General features: G+C 41.7%; 1 protein-coding gene across 6 annotated transcripts; it reads left to right on the forward strand.

Moving 5' to 3' along the window:
- Window positions 1-466: 466 nt before the first annotated feature.
- ankrd26 (ankyrin repeat domain containing 26) lies at window positions 467-23,773 on the forward strand. 6 transcript variants are annotated; one of them, XM_079567072.1, is made up of 44 exons: window positions 908-1,235; window positions 1,466-1,761; window positions 2,184-2,298; window positions 2,391-2,564; window positions 2,710-2,816; window positions 2,901-3,038; window positions 3,125-3,279; window positions 3,402-3,428; window positions 3,612-3,648; window positions 3,739-3,808; window positions 3,887-3,944; window positions 5,001-5,197; window positions 7,725-7,878; window positions 8,071-8,132; window positions 8,208-8,304; window positions 8,502-8,606; window positions 9,016-9,080; window positions 9,163-9,226; window positions 9,298-9,342; window positions 9,520-9,774; window positions 9,898-9,975; window positions 10,225-10,298; window positions 13,104-13,315; window positions 14,102-14,284; window positions 14,693-14,720; window positions 14,806-14,947; window positions 15,775-15,988; window positions 16,156-16,339; window positions 16,452-16,598; window positions 16,684-17,146; window positions 17,231-17,736; window positions 17,821-17,973; window positions 18,059-18,234; window positions 18,338-18,431; window positions 18,877-18,954; window positions 19,172-19,306; window positions 19,474-19,586; window positions 19,669-19,792; window positions 20,236-20,463; window positions 20,749-20,984; window positions 21,304-21,508; window positions 22,017-22,073; window positions 22,638-22,683; window positions 23,423-23,514. In XM_079567072.1, exons 2-42 carry the CDS (start codon window positions 1,556-1,558, stop codon window positions 22,068-22,070), a joined length of 5,958 nt encoding a protein of 1,985 aa, XP_079423198.1. In that variant the 5' UTR covers window positions 908-1,235; window positions 1,466-1,555; the 3' UTR covers window positions 22,071-22,073; window positions 22,638-22,683; window positions 23,423-23,514. The 6 variants fall into 6 exon arrangements, with proteins under 6 accessions (XP_079423195.1, XP_079423198.1, XP_079423194.1 ...); XM_079567069.1 differs by lacking the exons at window positions 908-1,235; window positions 22,017-22,073 and adding an exon at window positions 467-555 and having other exon boundaries at window positions 23,423-23,773; XM_079567068.1 differs by lacking the exon at window positions 22,017-22,073 and having other exon boundaries at window positions 23,423-23,773.
- Window positions 23,774-27,736: the final 3,963 nt, after the last annotated feature.

Consider the following 27,736-nt stretch of genomic DNA (forward strand, 5'->3'; position numbering starts at 1 on the left):
ATAAGTTATTAGTAGTTTAAAGACTTGCAGGTCCATAATTTTCTATATTCTCACCTCTAAAGTAATTCTAACAACAGCTTATAGGATATTTAAACGTTTTACCTGAATGTATTTACATCCTAATATATTCTATTACATTTTTTATTATTATTATTATTATTATTATTATTATTAATATTATTATTATTATTATTATTATTATTATTATTATTATTATTATTATTATTATTATTATTATTATTATTATTATTATTATTTTTACCATGATTCAATTCTCACCTGTAAATAACCTCACAATAACAAAAGAAATGTCGCCATCTTGTGCTCTTTTGGGCCTATTACACTTCAGGCTTTTCCAGCTATGCCTCTTACTCTTAAACCAACCTTGTAGCCGTCTCTGAGGCTTCCTATTGGTCAAAGCATACGTCAATCAAGCCGAAGCCGCTTTCTGATTGGCTCTTTGAAACTCACAACAACCAGCATGCATCTGTGGAGGATTTACAGTGCTTTAGCTTTAGCTGTGAATGTGTATGGCGTGAATTGGACAATCAACAGGTTAGTGTTTACAAGTTTACACATTTGTGATAGAGTAATGGGTGCGAAACATTTGCACGCGTCCAAGTATTATAACAGGTTACGGACGTCGTGTGTTGTGGTTTCGAGTTCTCTTATCATTCAAGTTTTCTTCAGTCTTCTTTGCTAATTAGCGTACAGTTGGCGGTGATTCTTTTTTTTTTTTTCTTCCCCTCACAGAACAAATCATGGCTTCAGCTTTGAGTTTCTGTCCCTCTGTTACAATTTCTCTCCAGAATAAAAGCTCTGAATGTGGAGGGGATGTTTAAATGTGGCGGTGTGTGTGATTTGTGAAGTGACGCCGTGGGAGGCGCAGCGCGGAGCCAACTCCACGCGCTGTTACTAGGCAACCCGAGATAGCTAAGATCACGGGGATGTTCCCCTTTTAGCGCATTATTTCATCTAAGGTTGCTATTGTGTTATTAAATGAATGTCGGCATGCTGTATTGGCACAGGATCACACCGGAGGGCAGCTGTAGCAAATAAATCAACATTTTCAGGTAACGTTATGCTCTGCTCGTCAGACAATCCCCATAGAAACAGGCGAGATACAGTGCATTGCTAACTACGTCCATGCTGTAAACACTGGACTTGTTTATTTGGCCGTGTCTTTTGACTGGTCACGCTTTCCCGTTCAGCCCAATCGAAAAGGACACCATACAGTGAGTATCTAATGTGTTATTGCATTGTTATTAAGCTCCGTTGCGCTCAAGTCCTGATCAAACAAGATCAAAGGTGACCTTAGCCTTATTGACAGGTACCTAGGCACTATGTTTTGATATCATGGGCTTTATAAACGCCAAGCTAATGCGATCTGATTCATCTACTAACGCTGCATTTGTCATGTCATGGTTTTACACGTTGCTAATCGGCTTTGCACGTCTCCTTGCAGGTAATGGGAGAGCTGGTCCTAGTCGTCACCCAGCACCTGATGACTGGCAGGTAGTGACTCTGCAAAGGCGATGTTGTGCTGCCGGGTACAATGAAGAAGATATTCAACTTTGCCAAGAAAAAGAAATCTTCGACTGGAACCCCTGACAATGCGAGCCTGCTCTCGGTGGGCTACGAACTGAAGGACAAGGACTTGAGTAAGGTTCACAAGGCTGCGGCGGCGGGAGATTTGTCCAAATTCAAACAACTAGCAACAAAACAGAAGAATGACTTCAATCAGCTGGATAAAGAAAACAGGTATGGTGCATTGTAGCTGAATTCTGAGGTGACATCATATTTCCATTCAGACACTTTGTTTAACGATCCAGTTCCCACCTTGATGACTTCAGCAAAAAAAAGAAGTTTAAATTCAAATATAGGAACACAGTGTGAGCATGCTGTCGTTCATGCATTTTGTAGAGCAAGTTGGTTTGTGACAACTGCGAAGTGTGAAAACTACTAAGTCAGCATTTGACACCTGTCCTTTTGGTTGTGTCCTTATGTTCCACTGGCAGATCTGGTTACAGTTCACAATAAGCCAGTGTCTGCACCAAGTGACAGGCTTTCAGAAGAAGAATGTGCACTAGTGTCAAAGTATTTTCATAGATTTCATAGGTCAATCAAATGTTTAGAATATTTCAGTATAAAATAGTACGCTTAAATGTTTTTTACTTTGACAGAACGGCTCTTCATATCGCCTGCGCTGCTGGACATGTTGAGGTGGTACACTTCCTTGTTGAGAGTAAAGCCAAGCTTAACTTATGTGACAATCAAAACAGATCCGCCTTAATGAAGGTAATGCCTTTAGACGTATACTTACAATTATTTACATAAATGTTCATATTTGTTAAAATGATGACACTGCATTCGTTTACGGCTTTTGTTAGGCGGTGCAGGGGCAGCATGAGAACTGTGTTTGTGTCCTCCTGGAGAATCATGCTGAGCCCAACCTGGTGGACATCAACGGAAACACAGCGTTGCATTTGGCTGCAAACATCCCGTCTATGTCCACGGCAGGGCTCCTGCTGGAACACGAGGCCAACATCAATGCTCCTAACAAGGTATTTCTAAAACACTGACTAACGTGATGACTATAATATCATTACTGTAGGCTTTCCAAAGTATGATACTACAGTAAGGGCAAGGCCATGCAGTATTTAGGTTTTTGATGTTTTTTTTGACAAGATTTTTGTTGACATTTTTCAGGAGGGTCTCACCCCTTTGGGTGTGGCTGTCCGAGAGGATCACCTTGAAATGGCAGAGTTTCTACTAAAGGAAGGCGCTGATGTCAATGCCACAGATGACGATAAAAGGTATGTGTCAATTTGTTTATTCACTATCTATCACTATTATAGGTTATTGCTGTTTTCTCAAATGACCATAATATTTGCCTGCAGGTCACCATTGATGATGGCGGCTGGAAACGGACAGATTGCAATGCTGCGGCTGCTTTTACGGAATGAGGCCGATATTACTCTAAAAGACGAAAAAGGATGGTCCGCTGATGACTACGCTGTAATGAATGGACACCATCCGTACGTTCTCACTCTGCACAGCTTCCCCTAATTGCCAATTTGTTACATGATTCTATTGAAACAAACACTATTTTATCCTTTTGTAGCTGTTCTCTTCTCATCCTTGAACACGGTGCACAGAAAAGGGACGGGGCTTCTGCTTCTGCTCCAGACCAAGGCAAAAAGAAGAAAAAACTGTCTGCCGTCTCACAACATACAGAAGCGGGTTTCTCTCTGGGAGGACCAGCCATTGACAAAGACGGTAAAGATCAGTACAAACACGTTTTTGTGTTAGTAAGGCGCTTCAGGAAGTGATGGTGTAACTTATCTGTTTATTGACATCACTGTATTTATCCCTCATGCATTTCCATTGACTGGATCTAGAGCATGGAGCAAATCAAGCAGGGAGAGGTATTCCTTTGCTTAGCTGTAGCTTTGCCTGCTATGACCATTGACCACAGATGTTTTAGTGCAAGCCATGTGAATACATTTGTGTTTGGCTTCAGTATCACTGGTGTGTCAGTAGTTTTGATGGTGCCATTAGTAAGAGATCAAAGAGTAAAATGACATAAACTAACTATCTTCTTTTTGCAGATTACGAGGAGTACTCTCAGTCAGAGTCCTTGAGTAGGTGAGTAGAGTAACTTAGCGTTGTTTAATAATTCTTTCTCGTCTACGATTGATTGCACATGCTAACAGTACAGCTCTTCGTCTCCTTTAGGGTTTCAAAAAGTGGTGCAGATGATTGGGCCTCTTCAGATAATGACGATGAATCACCCACAATACAAAAGGTTGGGTCCGATCATTTTGTTTCTGGCAAATGGCCTACATTGCTGAATGTGCTGTGACCATGTTAATATGTGTTTCAGAAATCTAAGCGGTTCAGCCTAAACCTCAGGGAAATGATTGCGTCCAAAACGGGAGGAGGTACTGGAAATGTTATTTCTTATGCAAGCTCACATCAGTGAATAAGAATGATGTCAAAATGTATTTTATCAGTTAAATCCACAAACATAGAAAACCCAGAGATTTATTTAGTGCATAGAATGAAATGTGTCCAGTATTGAAACATTCTGACAACATTATGGCTATTGCATATTCTTGCTTGAGCAAATTGAATATTGAATTTAACCTTTTAACCCCCGCGTTAACCAAGCACATTTTCTCCAGGTCGACTGAAACCAAATCTAAAGGCTTCTTGAAAAAAGTGTAAAAATAGTGACAAAATGAGACGTAAATGCAGATGAAAACGCAGCAAAAAAAAATACATTGAAAAAGTGATGACGTAACGAAATATCTTAGATGTGTTTTTTTTGGTCTTGGCTTTCAAACGATGGTGTATTTTCCTTCCCCTACATGTTCCAGCCATGTCCTAATGTGTAGAATGAGACCAGACCTGTTCACCACAACTGCCTCTAAAATCCTGCACTGTCACTCAGAAAGTTGTTACTTCGGGTCTGAAGTGTTGTCATGCACGAGCTTAATATAGAAGCTGCAGTTACGTTTAAGACCTGAGGTGGCAGTAGTGAGCATAAAATAACCAACTTGAATCTCGTCTCTTTAAGTCAAAAAGCTTTTAGATTTGGGTAAAGCTGAACTGGAGAAAATGTGCTTGGTTAAGGCTGGGTACCCATGTTTAGTTTTTGACTTTTTTTTTTTACATATTATTTACACAATATGACATTACTGTGATACCTGATCACTTTCTAGATCATGGGGGTCACTAGATACTTTTTTTTAAAAACTTTTTTTGGTGCTATAACAAGCCCACTAACTTTCTGAAGCGCTGTCTTTTGACCCATAACATTTTATCACAATGTTCTGTCATTTACCATCCAGCCCTGCGTGAGTTTTACTATTAGGACCACTATTGTTTGCATAAATATCCCAAAGTCTACAATATGTATAACATTTTTCACTATATATTACATTGTATCCTTGCGTGTTTTGTGATTGTTACATTTCCCCCTTTTGTCCCTTTAGCCTCTGCGCAGCTCGACACATCCCTGAGCGGCGCAGAATCCGAACCCGAGCCCGAGACTGCACCCTACACTGCCCCATCCCTCCCCAAGGCCTTACCCTCCAGCAGTGCCCCATTACGTCCAATAGACCCCCGTCCCGAGTCCCTCCCTTTCAAACCGCCCCGAATGACCTCCACCCCTCTGTCCAGCTTCCGAAAGGTAACGCTTGTGTTTTTATTCTAAAGCATGTCTTCCCTCTTTCCATTGAAGCTTTAAAGCTCACAGGAAGTAGAGATAAGAAGGGGAAAAGCGCGCTGTCTGAGCAGCCTTCGTGCAGTAAAGCAGCAATGGAGGCTCAAGAGGAAAGCTCAGAAGAAGAGGAGGAGGAGGATGACGACGATGAAGAAGAAGAAGAAGAAGAAGATGATGACGATGAAGAAAGTGAGGAAGAGGAAGAAGAAAGCTCAGAGGAGAGCGAAGAGGCAGCGCCCAGCACGAAACACATCCAACATCTGTTTCAGTTTGATCAACCTGAAGCTGCTGATGTCGCACGCAGTCAAAGCAAAAATAAAGCTAGCATTAGCGAAGTTAAAAATGATACTACGGAAAAGGCTGCCAACACTCAAAGTGAGACGTTTGGCTGCCAGCCTGAATTCTCACACTCCGAAGAAGGTGAGAGCGAGGAAGAAGATGGCGAAGCGAGCAACGACACAAAAAGGTGTCAAAATCTTTTCCAGATCGAGTCCCCGAAAACAAACAATTTGCCAGACAATCAAAGTAAAAGTGATATTAAGATTCGTGAAAGAATTACCCCAAGTCCCGCTTTAAATAACCAAGCTGACAAGGTAGAGAATAGAAATGCTGACAGTCTAAAGGATGTGTCCAACTCTCCACAGCCAGTGAGGTTAAACATCAAGGAGGACTGCATTGTGTCCGCCATTAGAGTCGAGTCTAAATTTTCTGATGAAGAAGACAGCGTTGGAGCGAAACACTGCATCGGAAATCAGATAGAAAGTGTGGCTAAGCAAACGAGTGAAGGATCTGATCAGGACAGTCTTTGTGATGACGGAGATGCAAGAAAACGTAAATCCTCATGGGGATCTTCTATAGGCAGTGAGCCTGAGTTACCGAGCGATGAGCCGCCGAACAAGACCCAAGAGAACGATGGTAATTTAAAAAGGATTGATCTACAATCAGAAGCCGTGTCAACAGACGCAGCGTCTCCTAAATGTACAACCCCTCTTCGAGTAGCGGATAAACCAGGGTTAGTGGCATCTCCAGGAAAGCCGGGTGATGCAGAGTCCGACTGGGATTCGATGTCCGAAAATGCAAGCTCCAAAGAAGATAAACTGTCACCAAAAGCAGGAAACAAATCAGAAAAGTCGCAATGTTCAGAGACGGATGCAAAGCCTATTCAAAATGCATCCGGCGACCAAAACGAAGAGCAAGTAGAAAACTCTCTACAAATGGTGGCATTGGAGTCAACGAAAGAGACTGACACCGACAATGACAGTAGTTGGAGCGACCATGAAGAAAACCTGCCAGATGAAAACAAAATAGGTCCCACTCAAGACGATGCTGCCAGCGAAGATTCAGACAGCCAGGACCAAAAACTGGAGTACGACTTTGCCTCGGCCACGGTCAAAGTTTCCGAAGAGGGAGATGCGCAAGATGCTGCTACATTGATTTCATATGTTCCTTTAGAGAGCGGGAAAGACAATGCTGTTCCGAATCAGGGTCGTGAAGCGGCAGAAAGGGCTGAGATTTCTGATGAAGCGCTGCCTCAAACGGATATAGATGATGTGGGCGTGGATTCACTTGATGACAGTTTCAGTTATGCGTGTCCTGAGGGGAAGAAAACTAAGACATTGAGTACAAAGGTAAAGTACAATTAGGAATAGGGAAAGTAGAAAGATTTTGCAGGTGTTGTCGTTGTAGCAGTAGTAATAGTAGTAGGTGGTCATAGTTGATGATGTGCTTTGACATTTCTATATTGTATACTGTTGATGTAAATACAGTAGATGAAGCCGTGATTCTCACCTGGACGGGCTGAATCCAGAAGTGAATATGGAGTAGTCTTTTCTTGTAGTTACACAAATTGATAAAATTGCTATAAACTGAGGAAAAGGAATACAAAAACTGTTGGACCAGCTAAGAATCAGAATCTATCTATACAAATAACATGCTATATTAAAACAAATGGTAACTATGGCAAAAGCCTAGTTTTAGTAGAACAAAATCAACAATTGTAGCAATTTAGTGCAAAATGTCAAAAAAACATCAACACCTGCATCTACAGCACCCACAGTAACTTTACCTCATTCGTTAACTCAAAGAAAATGCCACATTAGATTATTTTGAAAGTGTCAGTTCAGCATCACTTCTTTCAATTCTGTCAATTTTTAACATATGTTGTTGTCGATGTTAAAAACCTTTGCAACAAAAGTTGGAAAACTGAAAGTTGATGCTACAACACTGTGATTAATAAATACCAAGACACCACAACAGTGTTTCCAAAAGGAGTGAAACAGCGCCCCCAATTTGACGCTGGTGGTCAAAAAGTGTACTGCATCCATATTTACCATTGAGAATGAATGGAAGAGAGTTTTAACCAGCGCAAAAGTAGGTCACTCTCTGGCAGGCCAACAAAATTGTTCCCGCGGGCCCCACTTTGGGCACTCCTGATTTACACATTAATGTAATGAACAAAGTATAAAATCTAATGAAAGCTGTTGTGTTCCTGCAGAAAGAAATCTCGACTGACGATGACAGTGACCAGATCGAGGATGTGGAGGACCAGGAGGAAGAGGAGGAGGATTGTGAGGAAGAGGAGGAGCAGGAGCAGAGTGAGCACTCCCTCGACGCTGCTGAGACAGACACCTCCAAAGACAAGAAGAGAGGTATAGTGCTTATAAAATGTTGCTTTGTTAGATTTGTCCATTCATTTGAGGTTCCATTTCAATTTAGATTTACATAGCAATTGCATAACCTCTATTTGCTTCATTTTCACAGCTTATGAAAAGCGCAAATGTGGTCTTTTCCGATCAGGACAGTGTAATTATCCAATGTCTCTCGTTCCTTTTTTTTTTAAGATTTCATGTCTGAGTTGGGTCTAGAACAGGAAGAGCCTGTGCAGGACTCATGGGACTCTGAGGTACGGCCAATACATTATCTTAATTCTATTTCATTTTTTGTGTATTTGAACATTTTTTTTCTATTCCCTCTCTAGTCTGAGGTGGATGATTCCAATTTGCCTCGTGAAAAGAAAGAAGCTAAAATGGTTATTGAAGAGGAAATGCCTTTGGTCAAAGAAGAGAAGGAGGAAAGTGAGTTGTTTCTTTTACAATAGACTTGTTTCGCACTAATTTCAATCATTTCAGGCACCATTTCATGCTGCAGTTACCTATGGCCTGCAGACAACAGTGCAGCACATTCAGAACATGGAGCAATTTGTATTAACATTTGTACAACTTCTTTATAGAAGTAGAGTTAACAACAAAAATATGTTGTATTTGTTTTGTAGACCTGTTTTATATCCCCTCGTTTTTGAGAGGGGATGGGAGCGGTAGGATGGCAGTGCTAGACCCTCGGAAGAGTGTAGACAGGCCAAAAGGCATCCAGGGAGAGGGTACGAGAGCCCGCCTCACCAGTCTAAACCACAGCATGCTAGCATTCTAGACTTGAATGTTATCTCCATAAGACAATGCATGTCTGATGTGTACAACATACTCCACTGTCACTGTAAACATCCTGTCGCAAACATACATGAAAGGGGAAATTTCAGATTTTGCTTCGACCACATAGTCTCTACGTGTCATAAAGCCGCCGTAACACGTCACTGTTGTTTCATCAATGTGTGCAATGCAACTAAATCATACATGCTTTTGTCCTGCCTGCTCTAAGAATACTGTCTTCTGCTTGTTGACATGTACAGCTCTGCATTATGGGAATGATATTGTGGGCCAAATCATCCATCATCGTTCAGATTGCAGTTTGTTTCAATATATTGCAGAAATAATGTTTATCTTTCCTTGCAGGTAACAGCAGAACTGATGATGGAGAGAAAAATGACCATGCTGAACGTTCGGCGAAGGATGTACCGGTAAGTCCTTAGTATTAAAATGTACAACTAAAATTCTTTGCAGCTGAGGAAAGACATTGTATTTTTTTGTCATTGTTTTAAGAGCGAAAAGACAAAATGGGGACCACTTTTGAACAAACGTGAAGCTGCTGTTGATCAAAAGACAGGTAGGTTTAAGTTTGATACTCATTGGTACCAATAGATCTTCATTCTGTAACATGGGACATCTCTGTTTCAGACTTACTGGAGGAGTTGGGATTAGGAGACGCAGATGATCTTGAAGGTAAAAGAACAATTACATGACTATAATGGTTTATGTTATCTATATATCCATTTCATTGTTTAGTTTCAACTGCTAGTCGTACTGTCCAGGAGAGAAGTTGCCTGCTGAAACACTTGTTTATTCTAAAACTTTCACATTAAATCCTGTGTGTAAATATTGTGTGTTGAATGTTTTTAGATGCATCAGACTGGGACTCGGCCAGCACCACCAGTAAACGCACTCTCCCCGGGGGTCGCAGGATGCCCTCTCCTGGGATTGAAGAGTTCCCAGAAACTCCTGAGCCTCCAATTGAAAAGCCCAACGCTCCACCTATAGTCACACCACAGCGGAGCTTCAACTCCAGCTCACACAGCGCCCCCTCCCGTTCTGCCCCGCCCCATCCACAGCCACGGGCGAGGAAGACGACTCCTCGCAAATCTGACAGTCAAGAAGGTACTTTTCTTTTCATGCCTGGATTCACAGATATTTCAAATAAATCAATGCATTTATCACTTTAGTGTTCCATTTCTTAATATTTTATTAAGTACCTTCTTATTTATGTTACATGACGTCCAGACTCAGACTGTGACTCAGAGCGGCAAAAGGACAATCACATGTTGGAGGCAGTTTATCAGCAGGCGCTTGATGGATCAGGTACATTTCTTTTTTTGTGGCTGTGTTTGTGTGCGTGAATTAGGTTTTACACAATGGGCCCATATTCTGCTGTTGGATGTCATTGCACCCATAATAGGATAAATCCCTCCCTATTAGATTGACATACGTATTCAGCCTGCTGCTAAAAAAACAGTAGTTGCTGACAAACATACCAATGTTAAGTGTTAAAAAGTATTTAAAAAACAATCAGAATAAAGCATAAAATAGGCCATTATTTCTGTATTTTAGGTTCTCCAGAGCCAAAAGCAGCAGCAACAACAGAGTCTGTGGAGTCTGAACCTGAGGAGGAGGAGGAGCCTGCGGTAAGAGGAATTATTGTTTGTACTTGTATACTAATAAATGTGCTAAAATATGCCAATATGCTAACATAATTAACAGTGTGAGTGTTGCCATATGTTAAGAATAAGTTACGTTATACTCACATGTTGGCTTTTGCATATTTTTTGTCTGTTTCCATCAATCCCATCAAGCAAAGAGATACTGACACAGTAGATGTAGGAGAGCTAGCTGTAGGCCCCCCTCACTCATCTGGCCATCCCATATACGACAATGTTGACAGTGACACTGAGAGAGACCAAGATGATGAAGACCCTGCAGAGACTACAGAAACTGCCCCGTGGGAAAACCGCTACGAAAACCTCTGGGTAGAGGTTGAAAAAAGAGATGTTAAGACCTCGTATAAAAGTGTCACTGCTGAATTAAAAGCCAGATTTGGAGAGACTTTCAAGTCGAGACAAAGTGACACAGAGGGTTCAGAAGAAGAGGAGGAGGACATTGGTGAACACCCTCCGGAGACTTCCAGTGACGACGACGAGGGAGAGGTTATTGTCAGGCCCATTGCGAGAGCGAGACAAGCTACAAGACTATCCGCCATACTGGAGCAAAGGGAGTCAGGTTTAGAAGACTCTGTGTGTGAATCTGCAGAGACCTCCGTGTGTGAACAGGAGGCAGAAGACTCAAGATATGACCAGAGTCCAGAGCTTGAGCAAGACACACGGGGCGTCCACAACGAGGAGGAAGAGGAGCAGAGTCCTCCTTCACCACAAGCTCAAAAAATCCAAAATCCAAATGAAGATGACAGCTTTCCACAAGCGCTCTCCGAAGGCAACACGGAATGTGTTCTGAACAGGCCTGCTTCACCTCCTCCTGCAGAAGATGACTCTCACTCTTTAACCAACAAACCAGAGCAGCCTAAGACCTCATCTCCGCCAACTTCTGAGGACAGTGCTTTGGAAGATGACACTAAACAAGATTTTAAAGTGGATAGCCCTGTACCAATTGAAGAGTTTGAAGAGGTTCCTACAGAAGCGACAGATGCAACTAGTTATTTTACAAATAAACCTGAGGAATATGAGACCGCAATGGACGTCAGTGATTTTCCCGAAGCCACAAAACTAGACTCAGAAATCAACTATCGCTCACTCAATGATACAGGAGCTATTAATAAAGATGACATGAGTTTACGAGATACAACATCCCAAATAAACAGCTCTTCGCCAATACCTGAAGAAGCTAGTGACAGCAATGCTTTAACAAATGGCAGTAAACCAAACTTAGAAATCAAAAATCCATCTATAGACAATGAAAAGGAAAAGTTTGATCAAGAAGAAGAAAGTGAAGAGGTATTTTCCCAAGAGGACGCCCCACAAGAGAATTCAACTTCTTCACCTCCACCTCCAACAGACTCAAACAGTGCTTTTACAACTAAACCAGACTTGGAGAAAGACCGTATGAAACCACTCCATGATGGGGTTGATGACAATGACGTGAGCTGGGAGGAAGAGCCCGCCGCCCCCTGCACTTTGAGCAGACGGTCGGTGTCTGTGGCAGGAGTGTCCGATGAAGAGCTGGAGGAGGACATGGAGAGGTTTAAAATGGAGGTAGGGATGCTGAAGGTCGTCTTCCGGGATCTTGAGAGGGAAAAGGCTCAGCTTCAAAAAGAGGTAGAGGATGGTTGACCAGTTCTCCTGTAGTCCTCCTTTATAGATTCATACTCTCTCTTTCTCTCGTTAGATGTAGCGGGTCTAAAGTGTGTTCATCTTTCCCGTTGAGAAGTTTGTTTTGATGGTTTGTGTGATTTTGAAGTGTTTCGAATTGAAAGCCAGAAAAGAGTAGATTAATTATGTATCCATTCTTTCCTGTAACACGTAGAAAATAAAAAAAGTGGGGCAGTTGTTAAAAAATATATATGTTATGAAGATATGTTTGAAGCAAGGTTTTGGTAGCTTTATTATCTTTTAGCTGTGACTCGACAATAAAAGCAATGCCAAACAAAAAGACAAAAAAAAGAAAGTGGATAAAAGAAAGATGGATGCCACAATAATGTCCAATTTGATAATAATAATAAAGAAGTACAGGGACACAACAGCAAATATACAGTCTAGTGCCAATTGAAAGGAGTGATTTGTGGGGGCAAGCAAGTTATGAATAAGATCCATCTTGGCAACCAATATAAATAAAAGAACTGTGTACTACAGTTAAGTATGAGGCTAATAAGGGAACAATAGTGCCATCTTGTGTTTTGTTTTATTATTTTCATTGCATGGATATTGCATGTAACTCTGTGTGAACACCTTAACAGACTTCTTTTTTTATATAAAAGAAGTGCCTATTAGTTAGTATTTCTCATCAATTCCTTGTATGTTGTTTATTTGCATGTTGTTTACATTTTGTTTGAAAAAAAATTATGTGTATTTTCAACATTTAGAAATAGTGTAAATAGAGCTATAATTGTGTTCCCCCTCATTTTTTTCAAAATTAAAGTGCTTATTCCAGGTTAACTAGCCAATTCGCAAGAAAATTTAAGATATTCCTTTAATAATAGTTTTCCCTTTGCGCTGCTTATTAAGCCTCGTATTTATTAGACATGGGGAACAACAGCGTAGTGGGAAACATGAAGTGACTCCGTAATTAACTAAAAATACCAATAGAGTAACCGCTGTAAGGTGTTAGGTCTCCATTGGCACGGGTGACACTAAATTATGAATGACCAAAGTGTACCGCTACATGCTCCAAAACGCATCTTAAGAAGCCGGCCTTGACTTGTGCGCGTGCTGGAGATTAATTTCTTCATCGGGATCATGAAACACTTGCTGTCTTTGCTCCAGGCCCGGAAACTCGGTACGGTCACCGCCTCAGACAGCACGGCGGCAGAAGAGGAGCAGCAGCAGCAACAGCAACAGCGGAGTCTCTCCACGTCCCGGGACCAAAGTGGAAAAGCGGGTGAAGATGTGGAATCTGAGAAACCTGAGATAGGATTCAGGGAAGAGCTGTCAACGCAAGCAGCTACGCAAGAACAGAAGCCAGTGACCAGTAAACGGTGAGTACTCTTGCATTTATTTTTTTTCTTTTCCACAGTGAATCACTCTTTAATTCAGGTTTAATTTCTCTGCACATTGATGCCGCATGCCACATGTATCTACTAAGTCATGTGGTCATTTTTATAACCACTTTCCCAGAACTTAAAGCTGCATTATGCAACTTTGTATGTAAAAAATAAAATGTGATATTTGTGCATATACCTTGTAGTCACCTAGTATGAGTGGTCAGCATGTTGCCTTTACTTTCCATCACAGTGGTCTCTAGGACACTCCAGGGTTAATTGTTTCGAAGGTTTTCACTGCTAACCATAAAACCTACAAAACAATTGATCCTGGAGCGTTGTAGAGGCCACTGTGATGGAAAGTAAAGGCGCCTTGCTGACCACCCATACAGCTACTAGGTCACTCCAAGGTCAAATACGCACAAATATCAACTTTTATTTTCACATCAAAAGTTGTATAATGCACCTTTAAGTATATTATCCTGTTTTATCCTCTCTGTGTTATCATTGGTTCTTACAGGGCTCAAGTGAATGTTTCTCTGGCCAATTCATTCATTCTTTCATTGTGTTCTTGAGCAAGACGCTTTTCTCCTTGCTTATGTAGTACGCAAGTGGCGTTTGAGTGATTGGTGGTGCTCGGAGAGGCCGATGTGTGTGGAGAACGAATGAGTAATGACAAGAATGGCACTTTAGTAAGCTTGTGAAACCTGTAATCATCACTGTTCTTTTCGTGGTATCTCTCAAAGTAAACACATTGATTGTCAGCTGTACTTTTCCCCATAGCACCAACGGAGCACTCTCGAAATCCCACTTTTCCCTGCAGCAGAGGAACAGTAGCAGCAGAAAGGACACACAGGAGTCCAAACAGCACGATGTGGTCAGAGGGGCTCATAGACATGTTAACGGAAACCCTCTGTCTGTGTTTGACGATAGCTCTTTAAGTGACGTGTCCGACGCTGAAGGAAGGTATAGATGCAGTATACGCCTTTTATCTCTCTCTACTAACCCCTAAGATCTAAAGCACAAAAAATAATATCTGCCGGGGAATTTCACTTTGTTTTTTAATTCAAACTAATCTGGATTGGGGGATACTCGGGTGCACGTTTCGCTTCTGTCCAGCATTTTAGTTGCTGCATGACTAACAGTAACACTTTATAATGAAGGTAGAGATAAAGCTATGAATGATTCACATTGCAGTTTATTATGAGACTACTATAGCTTTGTTGTGTATTATAAAGTGTTACCCAGGTATGAAAAATATACTGCATTATACCAACTTAACACTTCAAACAGTGTTACTTTCCAACTTTTCATGACAGTAACCACTGGACTGGACTAACATTTTTTATTCTTTGTGTCTTCTGTTTGGATTAGAATGCCAATAAAAGAAAAGAAGATCGAGGTAAACCCAGTATTTTTTTTAAGCTCGATGTATAATCTCGCAGCTTAAGCTCAAGCGGCTAATGCCATATCTGTGGTGTTTGCAGAATTCGGAGGAGGCGGAGATGGCAGAGGACTTTGATGATTTGACTCAGTCCTCGGACACGGCCACAGACGAGCTGGACTCTCCATCGGCCGGATACAGACATGCGGCTTTACTCGTAGAGAAGCTAGATTCAACCTCTCTGGGTAACCATGCAGCTCCTACACATTTTTCACACAAATCTGAACGCCCAAGAGTCAAACCTAAAGTACATTTGACAGGTTTTCATGTGTCATTACTTAGTCTGATGGGATAATGTCAGTGTTTTTGTTAATCACAGGTTTACACATTAAAGAAGAAAAAAAAGGGATAGAACATGGCCCATTGCTACAGTATAGTAAGGTTGCATAGATAGTTTGCTTCCTCTTTTGTCACATCCTGTGCCATTTTTTTTAAATTGTCTTAAGCCCCACCTGAACTGAGCCCACTTTCTCCATTTTGGCTTTATCCAAATCTAAAAGCGACGAAAATAAGGATGAAAACGCAACAAAGAAGTGAGCAAAAAAAGGCCACAAAAAAAAAGACCGACAAACGTGGCAAAAAAATGACGAAACTGTGTGAAAAACACATTAAAAAAAAGTAAGCCACAAAAGGTGACAAAAGAGTGACAAAAACAATGCAGAAAAACTCAACAAAAAAGTAACTAAAACGACACAAAAAGTGACAAAAGAGCGACGAAAACGTGGTGGAAACAAGACAAAAAAGTGACATAAAGGCGGGGTTAAGAGGTTTATAACTAAGTAAATAACAAACATCACAAAAAGTAAAAGAAAGGTCAAACTAAGTACAATTTGAAACATAATAAAAATGAAATTGGCGGTCAACATTCACATTCATTTTGCAACCACAAACACCATGACACATCCTGTTTTTGGATGAAAGCCAACCTGACCCTTTTATCAGCGAGAGCTTTAGACCCCAGTAGATCAATTAATAAACCCGCCTCTAATACTGTCCATTGTGCATCTCACAGACTCCAGAAACATGGTGAAACTTCAGAACATTTTCCACGAGTACGAGCGCACCATCCAGAAGCTGAAGAGCCGGCACAGTTACCTGTCAGACAAAGTCAATCAGCTGGAAATGGAGAAAGTGGATATGAAAAACTGTCTGGAGGAAATCAAAGATGTCAAGCCGACCCTGGAGCGCAATCAGCTCGAGCTGCAGACTGAAGTCACTAATCTCAAGTAAGAAATGCAGTGCTTTTACAACCCCCTAATAAGGTTGACAGCATTTCCTAGTTGCCCCTGAAAAGTCCAGACCTTGGTGCAGACATTCAGGTGTTAAACGATTGAATGAATGATCACTAATAATGAGTAAAGTGTAGCTGACTCCATTATTAATATGATTTCAGATTCCAGCTAAAGCAAGAGCAGGAAAACCGCCGTAATGCCACAATGATGTTCAACACCACCAAAGATAAGCTCAAAAGGACCGAGGAGCAGCATCAGACCGAGATCCAAGACAAACAAAAAGTGGAACTCACTTTGAGGAACCTAGAACTGGAAATGAGGACTCTCGTCAACAACATGAAGCAGGTAAAAGGCCTGTTTAGAAATGGATCACTATTAATGCTCGTCACTGTGTTGGGGTCCACGTGTAGGCCTGTAGTGTGCGTGTTTTTGTTGGAATCATGTGTGTTCTGTGCAGCTTGAGGACGACCACAGCGCGACTCAGAGGCTACTGGTTCAGGAGTGCAGTGCACGAACGCTCCAGGAAGACCTACTCAACAACCATCTCCGCAAACAACAGCAGATTGAGGAGGAGAACAGACGAAACATCAGCAAAAGCAACGAGGTTTGCAAAACGGATCAACCCATATCAAATACGACGATATCAAAAGATCGCAACGCTCAACAAAAATTTCTGTTTACACCTCCAGGCTTTGTCTCAGCTCACAGAGGCCAGTGACCGGGAGAGAGAGCTCCTTCAGCAGACGACCACACTACAGGAGCAGATCACCATTCTGAGAGGAGACCTGGAGCGCTCACAGGCCAACAGCAGCCTCAAAGAGAGCCACCTTCTAGAGGAGAATGAAACCCTCAAAGAACAGCTGGAGGACACGCGCAGAGAGGTCAAAGCCAACAGTGAAGCTCTCACTCAGACCGTATTTAACTGTAACAACCAGCTGACCACACTAAAGTCCGAGCTGGCCATCATGACAAACCGCTTTGAAAACGAGAAACAAGGTCGAGAAACGATGGAGAAAGAGGTGGACTCCACTCGCACTCGTCTGGCCGGGGCCGTGCAGGAGGCCGAGCGGTGCATGGCGGCCAACGCAGACACTGAGAAAGCTCTGCTGAGGGAGAAGGAGGAGAGCCAGCGGCTGAAAGACAGACTCACAAGTTACTTCTGGGAATTTTCTGCTGTAGCTTTGACTGTCTTTATCTCTCACTTCTAAATACACTTTTTTTCTTTTCTTGTTACAGCTGAGAGTGCCAGCCATCGCGAGGCAGTGAGCAGTCTGTCTCAGAAACTGTCCAAAGCAGAGTCCGACGCGAACAGTTTGGAGAATGAGGTTCACAGAGTCACGCTGCAGCTGACGGAGAAGGGGCTGCTTCTGGACGTGCTGCAGAAGGAGAAGGAGCAGCTGGCGGCGCAGGTCAAAGAGCTGGACAAAATTCTTCAGACTCAGAAAGACCTGGTCACAAAGACGGGAGCGCGACATGAGGCCACACAGGAGCGACTGGCCCAGGCCCATAGCGAGGGCATGTTACTGCGGCAACAGCTGGAGGAGGCCAATAACAAAGGAGAGGTCAAAGAGAAGGCTGTGACGGACGCTCAGGAGCGCTTCAGCGACATGCTTTCCAAGCTACGCTCCGACTGTGAGGAGAGGGTCACACTGGTGGAGGAGAGGAACAAAGAGCTGGCCAGTAAAGCAGCCGACCTCCGAGACCAGGTCTTCAAGTTAGAAGAGGAGAAGAATGACAGAGAGGTGCTTTTGAGGGATAACTCTTAAACTCTCCCAGGCTGCTGTCTTGATATGCTTTATTTCTGACTAAACCTTGTTTCTCTGTAGGCGAGTCTGAGGCAGCTGCAGCAGGAGCTGGCCGACTCCCTGAAGAGATCGTCCATGAGTGAAGCCTCTCTGGAGGTGAACACTCGCTATCGCAGTGACCTGGAGGATGAGAAGGCCCGCACTCTCAAGGACCTGGACAGGCTCAAAGATAAGGTGACTGGAGACGGCGCCCCCTGTGGCTGTGCACTGTCTGATTTAATGTAGGCCTATGTTATATGAAGGTTTGTGTCTCCTGCAGCTGGCCGAGAGTGAGGACCAGTATGTGCAGGCGGAAAAACGCTTTAACTCTCTGAAGTGCAGCTTCGATGAAAAGGAGAAAGATCTTGCCATTACCACTCAGAGACTCCAGGAGGCGCTGTCGTCTGCGTCTGCTTCTGGTGCCACTATCAAACAACTGGAGGAGGCGATGCAGAGGTAAACACACCCCTCAGTTCCTTTCCTATTTGTTTAATGTACTGCAATTGTTTTGTGTAATTGCTTGTATATTGTTTGTCTATATGTTATACTTTTCCTTCAGGTTGGAGATTGAAAATGCCAAACTTGAAGCCACTGCGAAACAACAGTCAAACAAAATCGAGGCGCTACAAAAAGGGTCTCAGGAAGCTGCCATGGTGAGCACAGTTTCGATGAATGCGTGGAAGTGTTCAGAGAGGACGCGTGGCTGCATATTGCTTTTAAAAAACGGTGGTCACTTGAATGTTAAGATGTTGAATCTTTTCCCAGCTCTCTGACTGGTCTCCTGAAGAAGGGGTTGGTATTGTAAAGTAGGATTAGATCTGTGTGGATTTACCCTCCTTTGCGCCTTTTCATACTAGTCTGAAAATAATGTGTCTAAAAATCAAATGCTTCCTGGGCTTCGAGGGCCTTTGTGTGTCTTTGTCAAAGTCTCAGTTTAGAATTGAGCAGGTCTAGGTTTATGTTGGATGTGTCTCTTGTCCAGCTTCTCTCTGGTTTGCGGGATACTTTTCTCTTTTATGATTCAAAGACGCATGATGCTGCATGCTGAAATATTTCAGATGCACTAGGACCAATCCTTCCCTTTCCGTATTCCTGTAGGTCAGGGGTCATTTGGAGGAGTTGGTTACAAACCTCCAAAGCAGTAAGATGTCTTTGGAAGACCAACTCAGTAGAGAGGTTTGTGTGTTTTCCCTTCACTTTCTTTAAATGTGATCTTTTTCAAACCAGCTTTTCTAGTCATTGTGTTGTTTGAAAGTTTGTCTTTTTCACTTTTAAATGTTGCTGTTCCATTTGATTTTTAAGCACCACAAATGATTTTGCATCATTTTATTTTAATTGTCAGAGACTTGTGTTTGAAATTGTTTAGATTTCTGATGAAGTAACCATTCCTTAGGTGCAGAAGCAGAGCATGTTGTCCCACACAGCCCAGGACTCCCAGGCCTTATGGGAGCAGGAAGTGAAGAGTCGCTCCAAGTTAGGCCTGCGTTTGTCTGAGCTCGAGAAAGAGAAGGGGGAGCTCACTTCACAGGTAAGATACAACACAGATTTGACACGTCTTTAGTTTATTTATTTCAACATATTATAGCCTTCAACGTAAATGTGTTGATTGTTGTACTCTTTTATGGTTCTCCAAGTACAACATTGCAAAACTCTCCGAGCCACTGACTGATAAACTATTGTCTTATTTCATCCCAGATGGAAATAGAAAAGAAAAAAGCTAAGAAAATCGCAGAGCAGAAGAAGGCTGTGGACGCTCGTCTCGACCAAGAGATGAACAGAAACTCTGAGCTCCAGAAAGAAATGTACAGGTGAGGTCTTCCCCATTGTCTGCTATGTCACCTTTCTACACACATTGTAATGTAATAGCCTAACTAAAACGCATGTGTTTAGGCTGCGAACATTGTTAAAAACTGCCAAGAAGAAGCTGCGTGACCAGGACGCGGGAGGAGAGTTTAACTCTCCCATGAACAGCCTCAGGATGGACATGGCCCGACTCAACCAGGACCCTCGCAAGGTCTGCAGGAGTTTTGTCTATTATTCTATCTTGGTTTTCAGCAGTAATTAGCTTTTTTTTTTGTTATTTAGTAAGTTTCCTTATCAATAAAAGACAAAGTCAGTATCTCTTTAAAGGAACATGAAGGTTTTGTTTGACCTTATATTTATTACGTTCAATATTAGTTGTAGTATTGTGGCTTATTTCATAGGTATTTTAGTGTTTGTATACTGGTATGTAAACACTGAAATGCCTCCACTTTAAAATGTGCAATGAAAACTGAATCTGGATTTTGAAACATGAATTGCAAAACCAAGACAATCGCAATACCTGAGAACAGTTACGTTAAAGAATTGTGCAGCCCTATTTTCACTTGATATGTTTTTGAAACCGTACAATTGTGATAAATGTTTTCTTATCACAACACACTGTATGTATTTTTGTCTGGCCTGATTTAGGCGCAGGCGGATGATCTTCAGGCGCAGCTGGAGAGGGAGACTTCGCGGCGCAGTCAGCTGGAGAAGGACAACAGTGAGCTGCGAGAGGAGGTGTCGTCCCTAAAGCGCTCGGGACAGAACGGGCAGAAGCTTCAGGACGAGCTGCTGGAGCTGAGGAGGCACATGGAGTCCTCCGAGGACCGGGCCAGGCACGAGCTGCAGCACAAACTGGAGCAGGTCAACCTTTTCCTACAGGTAAACAAGGGGAATCTGTCATAAATGAGCGGACGCAGGGAATTGAGAGTGATATTCCCCAGCGCTGAAAGTAGAGAAAGAACTGATATAGATTATGGAGATAAAATTTGTGATTTTAAACTGATTCATTTTTTTTACTATTATTATGATCTGTTTCAGCAAAGGATAATTTAATGTTGCTGTTTTTAAAATAGTATAAAATGTTGTTGTTCTGATAAATCAAGATGAGTGATTAATGAAAAAAAGTCCCTTAAACTAATCCGATGTGCCCTGTTTATCCGTCAGACCCAGGCGGCCTCTCAGGAAGCGTTGGATCAGATCAAAGCGGCCAACCAGGCGTCGCTGCGCTCCCAGCTGGAGCAGAGGATCCGGGAGCTGGAGAGTGAGGTGTCCCGCGCCCGATCCACTCAGCAGGACAGCCTCAGCCAACGGGACTCCACCCGAACCGAGCTGGAGAGGTACAGGAGCATGTACTCGGAGGAGCTGCGCCTGCGCAAGTCTCTGGCTGCCAAACTGGAAAGGTAATCATGGCAAAACAACTTTGTGTCTGTTTTCAAGATTAAATATATATTTTATTGGGAGACATATGAATTGTAGACAGTAAGTACAATGTGTCACGGTAAGTAAATTGTTAGACTATGTCCAAATGGTGTCCAATGGTTGGTGTTACAGTTTCAGTGACACAGTGGTATATGGTCTGCATTATCTTTTATCGTAAATTTTTCATATGTTCCTTCCTCAATAAATCAAACTTCAAAGTCTGTTATCATGGCAGGCCTAATCGGGGACCTTTTTAATGCCCTTCCTGTTCCATTCACTCACACTCTGTCTTCTCTTTAGGGCCAACACTCGCCTGTCGGACGCCAACTCCAAGCTGCTCAGCGAGCGCAGCAAGTCCCTGATCGCGGGCAGCTTTATGAGCGGGGATGGGGGCACTCTGGGCTCGTCGCCTGGAAACCTGGGCCTGAACCGCAGTCTGGGGCTGTCCCTGCTCAGCCCGGTCACCACGGGGCAGAGCAGCCGTGTGGAAGACTATCTCACCAAGGTTAGACCGGAGCATTGCAACTCCCATTTGGACCCATTGACATGTCCATAGTTTGTAGAGCTGGGCACCATTAAAATGTTATTGATGAATTCCTATTTTTTTCCATATTTTTTCCAAACTGTTACTGTTTTATTCCTTATCTACTTAAACAGAACAATGATGTGCGTTAATTCAATTACAAAACTTGGTGTCAAATAAGATTGAATGAACCACTTTTTGTTTAGTTCCGGTAGTAACTTTTTTCCCCAGTAACGGAGAGGTATTTTTTAACAGTGCCCAGCCTTAAATCACTTTGTTGTGTGTGTTTCGTGGCATTTACATCGGACCGTAATGGCTCATTTTATAAAAAGGAACATCTTCAGTGTAGTTTTTAACATTGTAAAAGAGAAGAAAGCTGTAAGTGTCGCGGGGTTGCTTCTCCTGTGAATTTCCCGGAGTCTGTGCTTTGTCCTGTTGGTGACTGCCTCTGTCCCCTTTAACTCCAATCTTCTGTGTTTCACTCTTTTAGCTTTTAGCTCAAAAGTCTGTCTCTCACCTCTCCTCTCTTCAGCCAGACTCCTAACAGGTGTGTAGACGCTTGAGCGCAGTGTCTTTCCTATTGGCTGTTCTCATTTTAACCGGTCATGGCTTTTTCTGCATCCAAGTACTCATAAAACCTGCATTTAAATAAGAAAGAAATGCTGTAAAGCCAGTAATTGGTCACGTGTGTAGACTAATGAGGCAACAGGGTCACAAGACAGGGCCTGTATATTTTGTTTATATGTACATGCATTTATTCAGTGTAAAAGTACTGAATATGTTTGCTCAATTTGCCTTTTCCTTTTTTGTTCGCATGGTGACAGCCTGTTTCATGCCTTTCGTGTTTTTTTTCTTTACATCATTATAAATTGGACAAAAAAATTATGTTTAATGGATAAACCTGAATAATGCACTGTTAGAGAATGTAGCTTGCAAAAGTTGCATGTAAAAAGCAGCTTGTGCTTTTTATTCAAAGATCCTAAAATCCATTCATATCTCCCACTGTGTCTCTGATCGTCACTACATTCCCATTCCAATTTTGCCACTCCTTCGCCTCTAAATGCTGCTGTGTAATAACATGATCTAATACTTGCTTCTTTTTCTTTCCCAGATGCAAAGTGAGTTGGACAGAAATATATCAAAGGAGTTAAGCAGTGGTGAGTAAAATCATTACAGTAGAGACCAATAGGCCTATGGGTTTTTCTAAGGTCAATGCTGATGCCGATTTTTCAGGATTTTTATTGGCCGGTGCCGATATGTATGGCCGATTTTTTCCAAATGTCTGGTCTATAATCCTGTAAAAACATAAATACTTGGCCGCTCCAGCTTCTGTCCCAGCTTGGATTAGTTGCCAGTAGCATTAGCATGCTGCCATTAGCATTAGCATACTGTTGCTAGCTATGGCATTTTGCGCTGCGATCAAAAATACAATTGTGGAGGTTAAAACTAACTCAGCGATTATATTCTCCTGGTTCTATGCTTCAAAATGGCGGCATGTCTGACTGAGGTTCAGTGAAACTTGTGTTTAACACAAAAACTTGTAGCTAACCAGTTTTCATCGCAATGTTTCTCAGTTCCCCTGAAGCCTAGGAAGTTGTTGGAGGACTCGCTTTAAAGCCCTCACTTCTCTCTTTTCAACCATCCCTTTCGGTCCCGGAGATATCGGCTTGTATCGGCGCCAGATCTGCTGATAGTAAAATCTCCAATTACGGGTGTTGAAATAAGGAATTAACGAAAGTGTGAGGTGTAATGTCTATTGAATGAATGTACCAACTACTTGAGCTAGCGTTCACCCAAAAGTATTCTAACTCCTGTAGTGGCCAAACGATTAGGTTGCTCTTGGCATCTTTGTTTACTCTCTGATACTGACCTGACCAGCGTGTCCTCTCGCTGTAGCCACTGCGGAGCTGGACCTGGCCTCCGCTCGCCTCTCCCCGGTGGGATCGGCCTCGTTGGACCCGGTGAGCAGAGCCACGCAGCAGTATCTGGAGGTGCTCAAGAAGAACCACCGCATCTGAGCCCCCCACGCTCTGTACGCTCACACGCTCACTCGCTAAAACGACCAGCTCCTGCTTTAGCTTTAGCCATAGGACGAAATATACGGCCAGTTATGAAGCGCTTTTGTATTGTATTCAACAGATGAGAAAGATGAGAAATGCACAGGTGAAACAGATATTTTCAAAGCTATTTTAACTGCAGCGTTAAAAGGAAACCCGTGTATTTTTGCTACTTCAGCTCGTCCACTCATTCTTACACTTATTACTAAGCGCCCCAGTGTAGATAAACAAGAATATAGTTCAGAAATAGCTAACTGCTGCTTCCATTTAATCCATAATGCATTAATTGCTTCAAAATCTACATTTGACATTTCAATCATTTTATTTTAAATACTCTGCATACTATTCTTTATCTGACGAGCTGTGCTAATTCAGGGAAGCAAGATATAGGGAAAATTGCGATGTACAATAACCGATATTAATATTTTAACCATTTCGACACAACATGGCACAACAGTCTAAAATGGAATTAAGTTCATGATAAAAACTGATCTTTTGTGCATTTTTAAGTATCATGTGATTGTGTTTTAAGCTGCGCTGGCAAATAATGTGTAAGGCCAGGTCAGGTGGAAGACGTCGGTGATATTTAGGGCTGGGTACCGTTGTATTTTGTTCAATACCAGTACCTTAACAATACTTGGTTTTCGATGCCGATACCTGAGCAATATTTTTTCCCATACCTATACTTAAATATTTGTTGTCTAGAATCAGAAAACAGAAAAGAAATGGGAAGATCTGCAAATGTATAATATCGGGTTCATCGCCAATGTCAAGAAATGTGTGGAAAAATGGGAAATAATTTGGGGAAAACTTGGGAGAAATTGAAGCAGAAATAAGGAAAAAAAAAAAAAAGGGTGGAAAATAGGGAATAAGCTTTGGGAAAAAAAATAGGAAATGAAAGAAAAAAATGTGGGGGAAATACAGAAAATATTAGTAATAAAAAATGAGGGGAAGAAATTGGGAAAATTAGAAAAATTGGGACAACATTTTTTAATAAATTGTGTAAAAAATTCGGAAAAATGGGGCAAACGGTGTTTTTTTTTTTTTAAATTGGGGAAAGTTTGGGAATTTTTTTCCTTTTTTATTTTTAATTTAAGCTGAAAAAGTCACTTCCTTAATTGCTGTCCCTGGGTCAACAGCATCAAAATTTGGATCTAAGGATAGATTTTCTGATGCCGGTAGTACTTAAACGTTTTTTTACTATTCCAGACTGGGAATCGTTTAAAGGTACCCAGCCCTAACACTGCAGTAACAATAATTTGAGGAGATATAATGTGCAGCCTGATCATTGGTATTTACAGTCCCATCTTTATTTAGTATCATTTATGCCCAGTTCAGTCAGACTTAAAAATACGTCTGCAGTTTCCAAGAACCGCCTGAACGCAGCACTTCATTCATTGTCTGGGCTTAAGGCTAACGAGGCATTCGCTTACCACTAACGCATTATGTAAATGTATTTGTTTTGAACAGAATGATTTTAGTCCAGCTTCAACTCCTTCTACATTAAGGCCAAAGATCCGCCCTGCTTTTAACTTTAAATAACCATCTATTACATGTTTTAATGGGTTTTAAACAAAAGTAAAGGAAGTATCTGTGGACGCACATTGCACTTAGCCACTCAGGAGTAAAAGGCATACTATCAACATGTACTGCAATATTAGCAAGTACAATTAGACCTCAAAGTATTGTTTTCTTGTATAAATTGAGCTCGTTGCGGTATCGTAGAGGATTGAGGTTCGATTTTGTGAATATTTTGGGTTGTTATTAGTTACATTTGAATATAAGTATTGTTGTACGCGTTGTTTCTTTCTGTCATCTTTATCAAGCCATGAAATGTCCCATGGTACGTGCCATCGATTGGTGCAATAGACTGAAATGAGTATACTTTTTATTTATTTGCTTTTTTATATAATTATGACATACTTGAAGGTGACGAGCTGGAGACTTTCTGGCCATTCCACAGGGTGACGACACGTGTAACACACTACCAGCATGTTATATAGGACAAAACCTTTGACACGTGTACATTACAGAAGACTTTAAATTGTAAATAAAATTGTAGAAAACCCTGGACTTTGTTTTGAATTTGATGATTATATTTATTAATAAAACTGGTTTAATGTCGGAGATAACAATAGTCAGTATAACAAATGCATTTGAGTGAATTTTGGAAAGGAAAGATGAGCTGAGACAAGAAAAGGTGTTTACAATCTGGTTGCAAAATTAGGGTTTGCAAGGGGCGGAAGATTCCTGATGGGAACATTAGCCTGGAAAATTTGGGGAATTTTGAAAAATCTAAATGCTAAAATAAACACTTTATATGTATTTTTATGTTGAATAAGCTATTAGTGAACTATTAGTTACCCATTCATTTTGAACCATAAAACATGTATTTGATTAATGTCACACGCCCCACATGACTTCATATCGTCATGTCAAAGCATAAAGACAAAACCTTCCTAAAACTAAATTCTGCGAAATTCCCTTTTGATTCCCTAGTGATGGGAAAAACTGCAAGGTTTTACATAGTGATTTTGTTTTATCACATTGTGATTGGTTAAACAGAACAATCTCTCCAGACTGACACATGGCACAGACTCTTTAAACAATATAATATTGTAATACTGCACATGTACACACAAGATGGAAACATGCATGGAATGAGTCTATTCCTCTTTTTTGTATTGGCCACAACCTAAAACACTGTCCATTTCAGACTGGGTCATGGCCATGAGGAAGACTGTTTTCCTCTGATAGATATTCACGTGATAACTATTAAATCAGATTATTATGCAGCTGTTTTTATCTGTAAAGAAGAAACCTTTTACTCACAGCCTGAACCGAACACATTTTCTTCAGTTCGGCTTTACCCAAAATCTAGCGCTTCTGCACTGGAAAGCAACAGTGTAAAGTCTCATTTGAAAGCTAAGACCTACGAAAGTGACCACGTTGTCACCGCGTTTTAGTCAAGCATTGTCATATTTTCATCTCGTTTTTGTGGCTTTTTTTGTTGCTTTTTCATTGCTTTTTTTTCTCAATGAAAAAAATAAACAAATAAAAATCATTGTAATTTTCCTTTCAAGTATTCATTTTGCATTTAGATTGGCATTTTATATCAACATCAAGTTTCACTTTTGTCCTGGAGCGTCAACATGAGAAGACTAAACTATAAACTGCTAAACCGCATGAAAGAACATGTTTTTAGAAGTCCTAGCTGTAAGATTTGTCTTGTAGTGTTTGTGTTTTATAAATAATACAATCCAATAGACACAGATGACCTGGCCTGGAAGCTGACCAGTGCAGGACACCACGCTCTGAAACAGGGAGGAGGGCGGTGCATCACTTCCGAGGAGACAGAGGTGCTACAGTTTCCCCGACCTCCACGGCTCAGTGAGGACTAACCCATGAACACTATTTCATTAATACGCTTCGTTATTAATACGCTTGTACAATCACAATAAATCACTTACTTACTATCCACAATAAATTGAAGTTTTTGCGATCGCCGCCTTTAAAATTGCGATTTACTGTGTGTGTCTTCCATAAATCTATTGTTGATCGACCCTTTTGCTGACGCTTTACTCTCATATAAACCTCACTGTCGTCTTCACATCTCACGGCCCCTTTTCACGCCTCAAATGAAACTTGCCTCCGTCTCTGTGTACCTTAACCCGGCGCTCGTTAGCCATGTTTTGATGTGTTCCTACCTTCCCTCGCTTCCGCACGCGTCTCTTTAGGATGCCTTATTAAAAATCAGACAATGTATTTCTAATGGCCCTTTTCTGCAGTGTCTCCGCTGCCTTTGATCCGTCTCCTCCGCGTCAGAACCAGATGTTAGATATTCAAATTGTGCTACATTTATTTTTGTTTTTTTTTGACAGACTTGACTATTAGCTGTTTTATTATTCCCCACGTGTTTTTTTTTTCTCCCCCCCCCCCCCCCCCTAATAGACGACACTTCTCGCGGCGCACACGTACAGCTTGTTTTGATTGAGGAGGTTACAGCCGCTGTCACAAAGCTTTAGAGGCGCCACATAACGCAAATAGACACAGGAGGAAGAAAGAGGGTTGTTATTTTGAAAAGCAGCGCCGGTATAACGCTGTCACAGCTCGTCAATGGGTCGTCCCACGCGTGTGACGCTGCCCACTGGTG

This window comes from Gobius niger, assembly GCF_951799975.1.
Source record: "Gobius niger genome assembly, chromosome: 12".
Lineage (NCBI taxonomy): Eukaryota > Metazoa > Chordata > Actinopteri > Gobiiformes > Gobiidae > Gobius > Gobius niger.